Source organism: Saccopteryx leptura, chromosome 2, assembly GCF_036850995.1.
Source record: "Saccopteryx leptura isolate mSacLep1 chromosome 2, mSacLep1_pri_phased_curated, whole genome shotgun sequence".
Lineage (NCBI taxonomy): Eukaryota > Metazoa > Chordata > Mammalia > Chiroptera > Emballonuridae > Saccopteryx > Saccopteryx leptura.
The window spans coordinates 166705947-166721732 of record NC_089504.1 but is presented as its reverse complement, the minus strand read 5'-3'; the positions used below and the strand labels follow the sequence as shown (position 1 = coordinate 166721732).

The 15786-nt window shown below is 45.0% G+C and overlaps 1 protein-coding gene across 2 annotated transcripts; it reads left to right on the top strand.

Annotated features, from left to right (window-relative positions):
* Positions 1-6381: 6381 nt before the first annotated feature.
* URAD (ureidoimidazoline (2-oxo-4-hydroxy-4-carboxy-5-) decarboxylase) lies at positions 6382-14969 on the top strand. 2 transcript variants are annotated; one of them, XM_066369249.1, is made up of 3 exons: positions 6382-6657; positions 13994-14077; positions 14250-14969. In XM_066369249.1, the coding sequence occupies exons 1-3, from the start codon at positions 6483-6485 to the stop codon at positions 14594-14596; spliced, it is 606 nt and encodes a 201-aa protein (XP_066225346.1). In that variant the 5' UTR covers positions 6382-6482; the 3' UTR covers positions 14597-14969. The 2 variants fall into 2 exon arrangements, with proteins under 2 accessions (XP_066225346.1, XP_066225347.1); XM_066369250.1 differs by lacking the exon at positions 13994-14077 and having other exon boundaries at positions 6388-6657.
* The last annotated feature ends 817 nt before the right edge of the window (positions 14970-15786 follow it).

Here is a 15786-nt window from a genome sequence, read left to right as displayed (position 1 = left end):
CCACCAGCACGGAAAATTTCCACCATTGGAATTAGTTCTCGCTCCCTCCCGTGCGCGGCTTTCCCAGGGCACTGGGGCTGCCCAGAGATTCTGCTTTCGGCCCACAGAAAGGCCTCTGACTCTGCCTCTCTGTGGGGTAACATGGGCACCCACTCCCGGGGCTTAGGAAGAAATCTCTCGCCCACTAACTGCACTCCAACCAGGAGATCGGGTAAAATGGCTGCCCCACTTGTCTTTCTTTGTTTGGGTTTGGCGCGAGTGTTAGCTTGTATTGCCCGGCTTGCCACAGGATCAGTTTTTCCTCGGCTTGGATCTCCGTGCCACAGCCTGGTTCGGCTGTTTGTGCTGCGGCCTGGATCTATTCACCCCCTTTGCCCGCCTCAGTTTCTATATTCACAGTTACCAGAGAAAGCCGCCCTGTTTAGGTTAGTGAGGAAGGTGGAGCAATTCTTACTCCTTATTATTTCCTTCGGGGTTTGGTTATATATTTAGCCAATTTTTCACTCGAACATACCTTCGGGTGTATTGCGAATCATCTGGAGGCTCCAAGTATAGGTTTTTCTGTTTCTGGTTGAAGATCTTGTTGAGTTTTGGGGGAGATTTATCGGTATCGCTTCCTACCCTGCCATTACTCTGACGTCATCTCCTAGCATTGCATTTAAACGGCCCTGGGCGAAAGTTAAAGTTGTGTCGAGTCCATTTTCAAATTGCCCCCCTTAACTATCGAATTGCCCCCCTGTGGGGCGTGGGCCCCACGTTGGGTAACACCGCAGTAGAGTTACAGGCATTTGGTAAGCCCTCTTGAACGTCTTGTCCAAAAATTCTGGTGACTACAGGGAGGAAAATAAAACAAGTTAACATTTATAGGGATAAACAGGAACAAATGCACTCGTACACAGAACCATCTTCCCAGCACTGCCCTGTTGTTGCCCTGTTCAAGGTACCACCATATTTGAATTCCTTGAAAATGAGTATTTGTTCACGAGCTTGATAAAAATGGCATCATACTTTCTGTAGACTTCTAGATCCTGCTTACTTAAAAAAAATCCACAGTATGCTTCTAAGATTCACTCATGGTGTTACATGGACCTAAGCTGCTTTCATTTCACTGTTGTACTATGTGAACATACAATCACCACTATTTAGTCACTCTCACACTGATGGCATTTGAAGTGCTTTGGATTGAGTTGGGTAATGGGTTCACAAGTGTTCATTATTTTACTTTAATAACATTTGTTGTGCCTGTCCCAGTAGAGCCTGAGCTCTACGTCAATCAGGCATCCCTGACTTGACTTCCCCATGCAGTGGGACACTCCTGCTTATCAGCAGGGCTGGCAGCCTCTTCAAGACTACTCTTGAGGCAGCTATGAGGATGCTACTGATAAGTGCTGACACTAACTGCCACCGGAGGAAAGACATGAGATCAACACACAAGTTAGTTGCAAGAATCACACAGGCAGTTTGTTACTCACAAACCCTTTCGGCGCCTGGGTACAGGTGAAGGGGGCCCCATCGCTGTGCTCCTCTCAGCTGTCTTTGGTCAGAGCTCAGAGCGGAGTGGAGACAGTCCACTTCAACGTTGGAGTCTGGGTGACAACCTCAGCAGGGGGCCCCTCAGTTTTAGTACCTTTTCTGGCCAATGCCTTCTAACAGGTGTCAATCCACAAGATTATCACCTCAAACCACTTTTATGGGAGTTCCTTGCAGGGAGCCCTTTTTATGTTAATCTACTGAAATGTTATATCAAGCCACTTTTAAGGTATTCCTAAGGAAGCTTCTTGTTAATGTTAACCCACAGAGTTATGACATCAAACCACTTCTTATCTATGTATAACTTCACACACACACTAACTGGGCTCTGCTCGAAAGTCAGAGTCTGTTTATCATAGTTATACACACTATATTAATTCTTATCCAGATGGCATAGTCTTATTTACTTTCCTTAATTGATTTTAATATTTTATGCTAATTACTTTTATATATCTTCCATGTTTTTCTATATTTCTATATATTTAATTACTATAACATTATATTACTACAACAGTGCCACATACGACATTTAAGAGGCAATATTTTCTGCAGAAGGATGGCATTTACAATGAAATTAGATTCTATTGAACCCAGATCTTACAGCAGATTGGGTTTTAGTTTAGGTCAGGCTGTGTCCCTGACAACGTTTCGCACGTGGCAGATCACAACTTCCAGGCACTGACTACTTGGACAGCCTCTTCAGCCAGGCCTTTGCATTTATCTCACCAGTAGGTGGCGCCCTAGGACTACTGGTTTTTAATTAATGCCAGGCACCAGGCCTGACTTCATTATTACACCTGGCCCCTGCAAAGGTCCATTTTTAAGCAGAATTTTAAAAAGGTCAATCAGTTGATTGGAAAAAGAAAAACAACCTTCTATAAAGATAGCTTTAATCAATTTACTCAGCATTCAGCTGTTTCTGGACTCTGGTAACCACTGTGCATCTTATGTGCATTATTTACCACATTCTTGACATAAACTGAGCAGCCCAGCCTAATGTTTGATTCTTTTTACAGGACATGGATTTCACCACTCTGTTCTACAGAGTGCATTTGTCTGCACATAGAACTGACTTTTGAAATTCTTCTTGGAAGCACCTTCTATGCTAAGTGTTGTCTGAGCCTGGACTAGCTTCCTATACTGAAATTAAAAAGTCTATTTCCTGGAGATTTTTTTGGAGTAAGAAAAACACCCGGGGGTGTTTGGCCTGCAGCAGGAAGATGTCCTGAGTGACCTCTTATCACAGTTTCAGTCCATCAATTATCTACCTTCCCTCCTGTCCCTCCTGCTCCACCACTGCACTGGGCTTCCTCCTGCTCCCTCTGTCCCCTAGTTCTCCAGGAAGGACTTTCTCAGTAACAGATTTGTCTGAACTCCTCTGCCATTCTCACTATCACATTGGTCAAAAATAAAGGACATATCAATATTCATATTTGTTCCTGTCACTGTCACAACCACCATCAGCAACAACGGAAAGGTGAAGGGAGATTTTGCCTAAAAAAAAACACAAAAAACAACCACATCTTTTTAGCTCCTAGGGGTTTAAACATATATTAAATTCCAAATTATCTTAATGAGGCAGAAAAGGCTTTGTGGCCTTTTTTTGTGGTAAACTATACATACAATAAAATTGACCATTTTAACCATTTTTAAGTGTACAGCTCTGTGGCGTTAGGTACATTCAGGCTGTTGTACAACCATCACCAACCTCCATCCCCAGAACTTTTCTATCTTCCCAAACTGAAACTCTGTTCCCATTCAGCACTAACTCCCCATTCTCCTTTCCCCAGCCCTGACACCTGGCAGTCTACTCTCTGCTTCTATAAACTACTTTAGGAGCCTCACATAAGTAGAACATGCAGTATTTGTCTTTTTTTAATGGGCTTATTTCTCCTAACATAATGTCTTCAGGGTTTAATTTGATGCATTCTTTATATTAGCATTTATTGAAAACACATGTATCCCAGAGCTGTACTAAAAGCTTGACATGTAATTTCATTTAACAAACTGTGAGGTGAGACCTTGTTCTGTAGCCATTTAGACAGTGAAACCGAGGCTTAAGAAGGTTAAACACAAGGAGGTAGTAAGTGCAGGCATGGCTGGAACCACGCTGCCTGTCTCCTCACGGCAGCACCGGCCTCTGGGCTGTGTCCCGAGCCCTTCCTCTTGTGTTGGCTCAGTCCTCAGCCAATGAAAGCCATCTGGTAACAGCAAGATTACAGGATTTCCAACTTCCAATTTGTCTCAAATCATGAATGTTGGGAAAGCAAGTTGTCTTTATGGTATCTTATTGAGAAAACACTCCTGCATAAGCTCCATTCATGAAACGTTAACAGCTATAGTTGAAGGGAGCAGACACACAAAATGTTTCAATTAAGTAATGAAATAAAAATTTAACTGTGTCTATTTATGAATTTTATCCACATGCTTCTAAAAGTCTCCTAAAAGAAAAAATATAGTAAAGTCTACTATAATATATTCAGCAATCATAACACAAGAACCATATCTTGTATGGTTAAACAAAAATTATGAAGCTACATTTATATATAAATTAACTTTAAAAAGCTACAACAGAATGGTGATGAACAGAGTGAAAGGGGATGGGAGGAAGTAAAAATGGGTAAAGGGGGATAAATGGTGACAGAAGGAGACTAGACTTTGGGGTGAACACACAATATTCAGATGATGTACCATATTTCCCCATGTATAAGACACACCCCAGTTTTGAAAAATTTGGGGTCTAATAACTAGGTGCATCTTAATTACAGTGGCTGTGGCATTTCAAATGCCATAGATGAACTGAGGACGAGGCAATATATGAAGACAGTGATTCGTCATCAGACACAGATGAGGACAAGCTAATGGATGGGAGTTTTGACAGTGATGAGGAGTTGTATGAATTTTATAATAAATAAAACTTGAGTTCAATAACTTTATGTAATACATTTTTATTTCAAAATTTAGGCCACCAAATTAAGGTGCATCTTATACATGGGGAAATATGGTATAGAATTGTACAGTTTAAATCTCTATAATTTTATTAACCAATGTCACCTCAATAGATTCAATAAAAACTAAAAATAAAATGAGGTTAGCTTTCCAGTCTATGCCAGAAATGCAGTGAGGTCAGTAAGCAGCCCTTCCCACCAGGTGGGTCAGCATTTCTTGAGCCCAAGCATGTTCCACCTGCAAATGCAGATGTCTATCACCTGCTACTCACAGAGGAACGGACAAACCCTGAGCCCAAGCCCCAGGCAGTTCTTGTGAGGGTGGGGAGACCCCCCGTGTGCAGAGCTACAAGAAGGAAATGGTAAAGGGGTCAGGCAAAAGGGGTGGAAGACAAGAGCAGTGCAGCCAGTAACCCCTTCTACTCTGTTCTTGCCCCATCTTCTTCCCCCATCATCCAGAGCCTGGGAGCAAGGCTGGGGAGCCCGGGTGGACAGCAGTGGGGCCTGGGACAAACCACACCTTCCCTTCCCTGTGGCACACTCTGACCTTGTAGACACTGCGCAGGTCAGCTCTAGAATGAACTGAGGCTGAGGACAGTGCGGGGAGAAGAGGTCAAAATAGATACTGGGCTATTAACTGGGTCTGTGGCAAAATGTCAGGGGCAAGGAAAAGACTAGGTGACTCTGGTGGCAGAAGGGGGAAAATGAAAATTCTGTGGTTGGTCCAACGAAGAGCCTGCAATAGGAAATGTTGTATTGGCCAACACCTAAGTAGTGCTATGTCAAGGAGCCATTTTAAGCATTTCGGTACATTAATTTACTCAATCTTTGCAAAAATCCCATGAGGCAAATACTGTTATGATCTTCACTTTACAGACAAATAAACAGGTACAGAAAAGTTCAATAACTTGCCAAATGTCCGATGACAGGTGGCAGAGCAGATGTCGACGCCCCTGCGTGCCTGCCCTCTGCTCTGTGCCACAGGGTCCCGCTGTTTTCCATGTGCTTGGGATGTGACATGTAAGTGTTATCTTCCATCATTTCTTTCATATTGAATACAAGGTGGCAATGCTGGTACTTCTGGCACCAGATTTTCCCCTTTAAAAAACCAATTTCATCAGTTTCTTTTTAAAAGATTAGGTCTCAGTCCATCCTTCAGTCATAGCTTGCCTCTCACAGACCACAGAGACAAATATGATGGATTAATTAATGTTGACACAGTTGCTGTCTCTTTAAATTTGATTCAGATGGAAGCAAATGTGTAGCTAGCATGACTTTTGGAAATACAGTTGCTTTTTTGGTTCTAAAGGAAAGTTGCAATATCTTTATTTATTTTTCAATTCTGATCCCTCCTTTTCTTTAAGTTCATCTTCCAAAGTATTTTTGTTTTCCATATTTGTGAAAGATAAGAGAGTGAAAATTAATTTAGGTGGTCATTTGGCCAACTAATTTACCTACAGGATTTATTGATTTATGGCCAGTGCACCATGGGCATGGTTCTAGGTTTTCTGTTTAATGAGCATTTACTAAGTATCTATTGTGTTAAGCATTTGAAATCAAAGAAAAAGTGAGGCATGCTACCTGTCCTCCACAGCAGCAACAATAGATAGGAAATCAAATTCTAAGTGGTTCACTTGTGACCTGTTTTGGGGGTTCTCAGGGAAAACTTCCCTGAATAATGTTGAAATTAAAATGTTAATGACACCACAATTGCATGTGGTTTAAATGGTGAGAGTGAAATATGGCCCCTACTGGCTTTGGCACTGGGAGCAGTTTGATTGGAAATGTTTACCACACAGAGGTCTTCACTCTCTGGGTTAGAACTTAAGCCTGTGTTTGCTCATTACACAAGTGCTCTGGGCTGCTTTTCCCAAAGGCATTTAGAACATGCCAACGTGGTGTTGCATAAAAAACAGCTTGTGTGTTCAGCAGATATAACCTGGTAAGCGGAATCTCTGTCACCCACGCAGAGAGAGGGGAGCTGTGTCCCACTGCCTCCAAGCAATGGACATGGAAAAGGTCAACTCCATGGACTTTGGAGAATTTGTGGACGTGTTTGGGAATGTCATTGAGAGGTGTCCTCTTATTGCAGCTGCCGTCTGGTCCCAGCGCCCATTCTCTGACCTGGACGACTTAGAGAAACACTTTTCTGCATTTATTGATGCTCTGCCACAGTCAGGTAAGACTTCAGCATTGGACTCTAAGAGTCTCTACAAAGTGATTTCAAACTCTCTTATCCAGACATGTTTCAATTGTTTCGCTAGTTATAATGGATATATTTATTTAGCTGTTTTTATTTTAAGGGTCTCTAAGTTTCTGTAAGGTGTTAAACCAAAAGTAAAATGAAACAATGCATTTAGGTCCAGAAAAAGTGGCTGTTAAATATTAAAGCTATGAAGTCACTAGGAAAGAGGAAGGGGCCTCCCAGGGGCTCAGAAGCCAAAGGCCAGGCTAGGGCCGCCCTTCCTCAGCTCAGTGTGTTCACTTTGGGAATGTCCTGTATGCAGGAGAGAAGATAGCTCGATATCAGAATATCTCAGGAGCCCAGGGGGAAGAGCAAATGGCTGACATTTTTACCAGAAAGGGCCAGTTTGGACTGGACTGCTGAGGAAAGTGGACTCATCCAGGTCAGCTTTTCCTGCAGGGGGTGAAGGAGAAAAGACAGAAATCGGAATGAATTCCTCTGGAGAAAGGGAATGAAATTGTTGATTTCCTCTGAGCAGAGCAAGAAAAGGAGGGGAGGCCTGGCCTGTGGTGGCGCAGTGGATAAAGAGTCAACCCAGAACGCTGAGGCTGCTGGTTCGAAACCCTGGGCTTGCCTGGTCAAGGCACATATGAGAGTTGATGCTTCCTGCTCCTCCCTCTCCTCTCTTCCTTCTCTCTCTTTCTCTCTCACTTCTCTAAAATGAATAAATAAAATATTTTTAAAAAAAAGAAAAGGAGGGGAGGGGAGGCATTTTCAGTGGGTGGAGGTTTAAGCAAACCCCAAGTGGCCTCTAAATCCTTGTCCTCCCCAGGATTTAGAGGTCAGGGAGGCTGTCCTGATGTTCTTCTGGACAGAGCTGAAGGGACAGCAGGTGCAGGGCAAGGGCTGCCTTCCCTGAGCGCTGTCCACGGAGAGGTGGGCAGGAGGTAGAGTGGGGCAGCTGACACTCTCCTCTTCCATAGTGAGGCCAGTAAACAGAGTCCTGCTTATCCGTCCAAAGCTTCGGCTGACCCCCAACTGAGAGGCTCCTTTAAATTCATTTTAGGTGGGGGTGGGGAGGGGAGAAAAGAGGGAGGAACATATGATGACTGAAAATAATCTGACTTTGGATGATGGACACACAACACAATCAAAAGTTCAATGTTATAGAGACGTTCGTCTGAAACCTGTGTACTCTTATTGATCAATGTCACCCCATTAAATTCAATTTCTAAATATAAACAAATAAATAAAATTCATTTTAGGTATGTCTAGGAAGAGTGGAGGTTAGTGTTATAAAATCAAACTGACAGAAATGTTGGGACCATGTTGACACTCATTTCTCAGGGCCTCCCCAAAGCTGAGCTCTCCCCTAACCTCTGGGCTCAGGCATTAGGGAAGCTGGTGGACTCTGGAGCCTTCTGACTGATGACCCACAGCCTCAGTCAGCCCTGAACCTGCAGCGTAAGCTGGAGGGAGCAAGAGGCACGTGGGAGCCCTGGTTCAAAATGTCTGGCAGGAAAATGGATGAACCCAAGTGAAAGTCCGAGACAGGGGAAATGAGTTTGAAAGCATGTGGATGCCTTATGAATGACATTTTTTTCTATTAAGAAAAGACTAGTGGGGGGGAATCCCATGATCTGTTTCAATATTCAAAGGGGTGGTTGGGCCAGGGAAGTAATGTATTGAGAGAGAAAGCTAATTTAAATCTAGTATTCATTGGTTTATACAGTTATTAAACATTTATTTGGAGTTTGCTCTGTACCAGAAGCTTAGATAAGGAAATAAAAATTTCCCTGTTTCTGTCTTCTTTCCTATCAGCAGTCACTCTACGCAGTTTGACCAGAAATTTTAGTTAAGGTTCGTTAAGGTCTAGTTAAGGGACCTTTCTGCTGGCGGAGCCATGTCTCAGCCCTGTGTTGGTGTCCACACTTGCTCAGACAGGCAGCTGGAAGCAGAGCCTCAATGCTGTCAGGGCGGTGGCTCTGTGTCCACTCACTGTAAAGGCATCAGGCAGGTGATGTTAGCAAAGTAATAACACTAATAATAGTTAAAAGGCATTTAACTCTTACTCTCAGTGTGTCTGTTCCCAAACACACACATTTGTTAACTCATTTAACACCATACTAATCCTATAAAACAAGTATTATCATTATTATCCCCATTTCACAAAGGAGAAAACCGAGAGATTAAGTAGCTTGATCAAAAACACACTGCTAGAAGGTGACAGAACTGGGGTTCAAATCCTGATGGTCAACCCAGCAACCTTGAAGGATTTTCCAGAGAATCAAAAGTAAAGTCTAGAAATAGTTACTAGGGGTTTTATTCATTCATTTACTAATTTATTCTGTGACATAAATGTTTGATGTCACAGATCTCATTCTGGTTGTTAAAATAATCAAATAAAATGGGATTTACTGCATAATCTAGCTTTATTCTTTGAATAGTAAGGAACAAACTGGGTGTAATAGTCTTTATATCTTAAAACTAAAAGGGGCTTTAAAGAGATATGCAGGTTATGGTGATTTATGGTCAAATATTTGTTTTAAATGATCTAATAAAATTCTCTACCATGAACATGAAACTGAAAATTCTGTTTCTAGAATAAACCAAGGTTGACAATCCATCAACAGTCCATTTAGGTTATGCTATGATGATTATTAGCCAGTAGGTGGCAGTCCAGGATTAATATTTAGCTCTAGCACTACTTGGCAAAGTATCCTCTCAAGCCAATCTCTTGATTTCAAGAAGATAGGAATAGCAATAGTAAAGGAAAGAAGGTTGAAACAAATATACAAGCACACATGCACACGCACACACACACACACACACACAGCACTAGTAATGAACCAGTTCAGTATTGATCTGTGTCAAAAAATCAAAGAGCAATAAAACTTATTACAGAGATAATTGTACATCTCCTTCTGTCATTTCAGAATTGTAATAATGGTATAATTCATTATTTCATACTCATTTCAAAATGTAGTTGTTGAATTAATAGAGTTAGATACTACTGAATCCCTTGAATGCAGGTTATAAAGTAAAGTTATTAAAATGTGTTCTATCAAAGAACATATAAAACTCCTCAAGAGTGATGTGTTGGTTAATAAACACTTATCGTGTGCCTACTATGCCCTAGAAATTGTTCCAGGCCCTGGGAATAGGAACAGTGACCAAAACAAGTCCCTGCCTTCAATGAGTTTATAGTGAAGAGAGGCAGAGTTAACATAAATAAATAAAATAATTGTAGATTCTAGAAACTATTAAAAATATGTATGATTGTAGAAAATACATAGGAAAAGAGGTCCTCCTTAACAAGGATGGAAGCAGGGAGATGGAGAGATGTGGCTGGTTTCTCAAAACAGACTTTAGAGTTAGAGCCAACAGGTGTTTTGGATTTGTTGGGGGAAGGCAGGTCAAAACAAAGAGAAGTTAAGGATAACTCCTAAGTTTTTAGTCTGAGTGACTGGGTAGGTGGTGGTGCTGCCTTCTACAGTGAGAAAGACTTAGAATTGAGAGGAGAGGATGGAGAATGGGTGTTCGTTAAATCTGAGATGCCTGATAATCATCCTGATGAAAATATAATGTGTTCGGGTGAACCATAACAAAGGTACTCTGTGGAAAGCTGAGAACTAGAATAGACCTAGGTGTCATCAAAGACTTGATGGCATTTCAAACCATGGGACCAGATGAGAACATTTAGGGCATTAGAGTAAATACAGACAGGAGAAGATGTGAATCCTGGTTACTTCAATGTTAGTAACCTGGAATCACTGGTGAAAGTGGGCAAATGATGGTGCCAACCTTCTGACAGCTCCCAAAGAGTTTGGGAGAGGAGACAGAACACTGGTCACGGGCTTGGGCAAGATGGCCAAGTAGATTGGTTGGTGGTGAAGCTGAAAGCTTGGTAGAGTGAACCTGGATGGGAAGTTCAGAAATGGAGCTACTATATAGATAGCTCCTTTGCATTGCTGTAAGAAGGAACAGAGACAGAGGGAGAATCTAGAGGACAACAGGGACTCAAGGAAAGGACTTAATTTTGTTCATGCAATAAGTGATTCTAAGGCCTGTTTGTGTGTTGACAATAAGGCAGTGAGTTGAAAGAAGAGAAATTTGATGCTTGAAATTGCAGTCTTTGAGATAGAAAGAGAGGCTGCCTCCAAGAACACCAGGGGAAAGGTTGGTTTTTGACAGAGGGAATAGATGGTGCATTGTAACAGGAAGGAGCACACATTAGGGACACAGGTTGACTGGAACAGGGTTCTAAGCCAATTGCCTGCTCTTCAGTGGCCACTATTACCTAACTTGTCATAGAGTATCAGCTCTGTGCTAAGAATTCTTCTAGATGCAAAGATTTTATGTCTTGTGGCTGCAGCAAACAATACCTATCCATACCTACATCTCTACACGTGACATGCCAGTGACACAGGCAGTGAGTCTAAAATTTTAAGAATGACTAAAGAACAGGCAGCATTGAAATGGCTCTGAGAACCATAGGATATTTAATTGTCCTGATTAGCACTATGGCATTTTAGGTGGGAGGACCTGCAGGACTGGAGGCAGGGAGGTGGGAAGTGCTGGCCCCTCTGGGGTTTAAGGCCAGGTCTGAGAGTGCTTATGGAAAGTTCAGAAATGGAGCTACTATATAGATAGCTCCTTTGCATTGCTGTAAGAAGGAACAGAGACAGAGGGAGAATCTAGAGCCTTCCTGGGCAGTACTCAAGGGCTCAGTGGTTTGGGGCAATAAAGACAGAGAACAGGACTGGACATCAAGTTCTATTTCTTGTAGCTGAGGGGTGTGTGTATGTGTTTAAGTTTCAGTTTATTTTTCAGCCCCTTGTCTTCTCTTTGCTCTGCCCCTTTTCTTGGCCTTCTTTCTCTCTTTCAAACAGTTGAAAGAAAACACATGCTCAATTCTAGGCAAACATTAACCCCGGGGGGACGTTTTCAAGACAGGAGACAAAACCAGGGAACAAGAAGCGAGGTGCAAGGGCAAGAAGGGAAGACGCAGTTGGGGGTGGTGGGATGGCGCATGGAGCTGTAAGGGGACAGGTTTTGCCCCCATACTGGGGCCTCCCATGGATAACTTCTGTCCAGAAGCTGGACCTGGGCTTCTGGAGAGTAAGAAATAGGGGATGGGAAGCTGAGACAGTGGTCCTGTAAGTGGGCTTGGGCAAGATTGGTCCCCTTGCCTACAGGCTGCTTTGAAAATACAAATATGCAAAGAGGGGACACTGGATGAGTCCTTGCCAGGTGGGGAGCTGCAGAGCCACCCACCACTCACAGTTCCAGTCACAACAGCTAAGTTGCCTAAGGGTCCCAGGGCTGAGTGAGTGTACAGAGGATCCAGAAGCCACGTAGCAAGGCCAGCTCCAACTCAGGGCTGGAGGTTCCCTAGGTAGGAAACATAACAGCTACCTTTTCACACCACCTGGGCAGCCTAATGCAGGAAGCAGGAAAGAACCACTTCCTGTTTGCAGGGCCCAAGGCACAGGGCTTGTGAGAGGCGTTCTAAAACCGTGGTAGTAAGAGAAGAAATTATTGGTGACATGGGTTTCATTCTAAAATCCCTTTAACCTTGTAGAGGCAGCCAGTGCCCTGAAGATGCCCAGGAAATGGAGTCCACAGTCCAGGTGCATTCTGAGCCTCCATGGAGCCCTTTCTTGAATGGAGATATTTCTCCACAGTTCTCCCCACTGCTCAGGACTCTGGTCCACAAGTTAGATGGCATAAATCACAACCATCCTTCGGGCAGAAATGATAAAGCTTGAATCAAGGGATGTTTATACCACAATGAAGGAGAATTTTAAATGACCCCCTTTTCTTTTCTTTTTTAAATTTATTTATTCATTTTAATGTTTTTCTTTATTTATTTACAGAGACAGAGAGAGAGTCAGAGAGAGGGATAGACAGGCACAGACAGACAGGAACAGAGAGATGAGAAGCATCAATCATTAGTTTTCCGTTGCACATTGCAACACCTTAGTTGTTCATTGATTGCTTTCTCATATGTGCCTTGACCGCGGGCCTTCAGCAGACCGAGTAACCCCTTGCTCAAGCCAGTGACCTTGGGTCCAAGCTGGTGAGCTTTGCTCAAACCAGATGAGCCCGTGCTCAAGCTGGCGACCTTGGGGTCTCGAACCTGGGTCCTCTGCATCCCAGTCGGACACTCTATCCACTGCGCCACCGCCTGGTCAGGCTATTTATTCATTTTAGAGAGGAGAAAATGAGAGAGAAAGAGAGAGAGAGAGAGAGAGAGAGAGAGAAAGGGGGGAGAAGCAGTAAGCATCAACTCCCATATGTGCCTTGACCAGACAAGTACACTGTACGGGGTTTTGAAATGGGGACCTCAGCATTCCAGGTCAATGCTTTATCCATTCCACCATCACAGGTCAGGCCAAATGACCCCCTTTTCCAATAGCTCCCTCTCCTGCCTATTTCCAGCATCAGAGTCAGATGCTTCCAGCTTCACCTCATTCAGTCACACTGAGTATACAGTGACTGAAAATAGTGGCCATTGAATGTTGGCAGTAGGCGCTATGTTTTCGGTAGATGAGTTGTCTCTAATCCTCACAACTCCTCAGCAAATTCAGTGTCATTACTCTCATTGCACAGATTACGGCTCCTTCTCAGCATATCTGAAACATTGCCCACCCTGGAGGATTCCAGTTCTCTCTAGAGAGCTAAACAGAATGTCTAGCCAGGTCTCAAGAAAACCCCTGGATTAAGATTTAAACTCCCAGGAACCACACGGTGTGTGTGTGTGAAGGAGTATCATTTTAGGCCTAGGGGATTATGAGAAGCTATCTCCCAAGAAAACGTTATGTTTCGTGGTCTATGGTCTATTTGAGATTTACTCTCAGAGAAGGAGAAGGAGCCTCAGAAAGACTGGGTGGGGGGTGGGTCCTATTTTCCTAAAAAGAAGAAAGCCACCTTCATTCAAAGGGCTGTGGAATTCAGGCTGGGGGAAAAAAAAAAGTGTGTGTGTTCTTGTTTTTGTTTTGTTAATCATCTGCAGGGCTTTTTAGATGCCCGATTCCAAAAGGGCCACAAAATCCCGGACATTTATTTGCCATGCCTCATGGATGCTACCCCCGTGGACCTGCCCGGTCTTTTTCCTTTGGAACAGAGCGAACCCCATTCCTGGCCTTGGCAGGAAGTCCTCAGGCCCTTTGTCCGGCCCTCTTCTACATCAAAGCCCCACTGAGAGCAGAGAACTTTGAAAAGATACGAAATGCTTGGAATCCTTATCGCGTCCCTGCTCCCTCCCGAGCAAGTCGTAAATTCCGAGTCTCAGAGGCCTCACCCCCTCCGTTCTTCTGGACCCAAGGTCTCAAAGGACAAATTTGTCACTTCGCGCCCCGCCCCCGGGTCCCAGCCGAAGCCGAAAGAAGTTGGCACCGACAGGCACAAGGTCCGGGATGTGTTTGAGGGTCGAGAGCAACGGGTGCCCTTGCTCCTCCGGGACACTTCTTTTTGGCCCTCATCACCCCTGGGGATCCCGATTTCCTCCGAAAGGCTCTTCCCGCGGGCCTGGTCCGCGCTGTAATAACTCGCTCCTTCCGCGTATCTGTGCTTCTCTGCAGGCCAGGAGGGCATCCTGCGCTGCCACCCGGACCTGGCGGGCCGCGAGCTGCAGCGGGGCACGCTGACGGCCGAGTCGCAGCGGGAGCAGAGCGGCGCGGGCCTGACGCACCTGGGCGCGGAAGAGCGGCGCCGGCTGGCTGAGCTCAATGCGCGGTACCGCGCGCGCTTCGGCTTCCCCTTCGTGCTGGCCGCGCGCCTCAGCGACCGGGACGCCGTGCCCCGCGAGCTGACGCGCCGGCTGCGCTGCCAGCCTGCTCTGGAGCTGCGTACAGCCCTGGGCGAGGTGAAGAAGATCGGCCGCCTGCGGCTCGCCGACCTCCTCGGCGTGGACCCCGCTCGGCTGTAGCGGCTGCGCTGGCCCGGGACGCGCGGGGACTGCGACCCGGCACTGTCGCTCTGAGCGGAGGCTGCCGCAGGCCCGGACCCGCGTCCACACGCGCGCGCAGAGGACAGGAGAATTGAGGCACTCATACGAACAATGAGCCCTTTTGTTCACACGCGCGCGCGCGCACCCGCACACTTTGCGAAAATATGCAGTTCCGTGCTTTTCCCCATTTATACAGCTCACTGCTTCAATTTTTTTCAATAACTTTGCGGCCCGTTGACACCATCAGTTTTTGTAGTTTCTAAAGCGCTTGTCCTGCTCTGTCTCCCAACCCTCTCCTGCTAAACCAGAGCTGCCAAGCAAAACAGACAGAAAAGGAATCTTTTGTTCCATAGCGGTTTGTCTGTTTTTATTTTATTTTTCCCTCTCTCATCTCAGTTGCTGCACCGACATGTACATGTAACTGGAAGCGGCATGCTCCTTCTGGGGCACCCACAGGAGCCCGTGCAGGGAAAACGAGCGCTGGTCTCGGTCTGCGGCGCCCGGAGATGCCGCGTGTGAAGACGTTGGGTGGGAGAGAGCCCTGAGATGGGGCAGCGCTGGGAAGGCGCCCCGTGGGGCAGGTGGAGTGGCTGCTACTGTCGCTCAGAAGAAAGGGGTGGGAGTGGGGGCGTCTCTAAACTGGACGGCTGAAGGTCAGGGGCAGGCAACCTGCCCTTTCTTCTGGAGGTGGGCTCCTCAGAACTTTAGACTGTCAAAGCAACCCATCAGGTATTTTTATTATTTTTTATTTTTTTAAGTCTTTATTCATTTTTTAGAGAAGAGAGAGAGAGAGAGAGAGAGAGAGAGAGAGAGAAGGGGGAGGAGCAGAAAGCATCAACTCCCATATGTGCCTTGACCAGGCAAATGCAGGATTTTGAATTGGCGACCTCAGCGTTCCAGGTCGACACTTTATCCACTGCGCCACCACAGTTCAGGCCCATCAGGTATTTTTTAAATTAACAATTAAAATTTAATAATTTAATAATACTCATTGAGCAGTGCTATGTATGGTGGCCTCTGAAATGAAGATGGGACACCATAGGGCTGATATTTGGGGTAATGGAAGAAAATCATGTCCATAGAAATCTTTTTGCCCAGAATAGGGCAGTTCGGTGGACCGTGTCCACCCTGGGGCTCCAGAGCCCCAGCCACCTGGCAGCTCCCTGCAC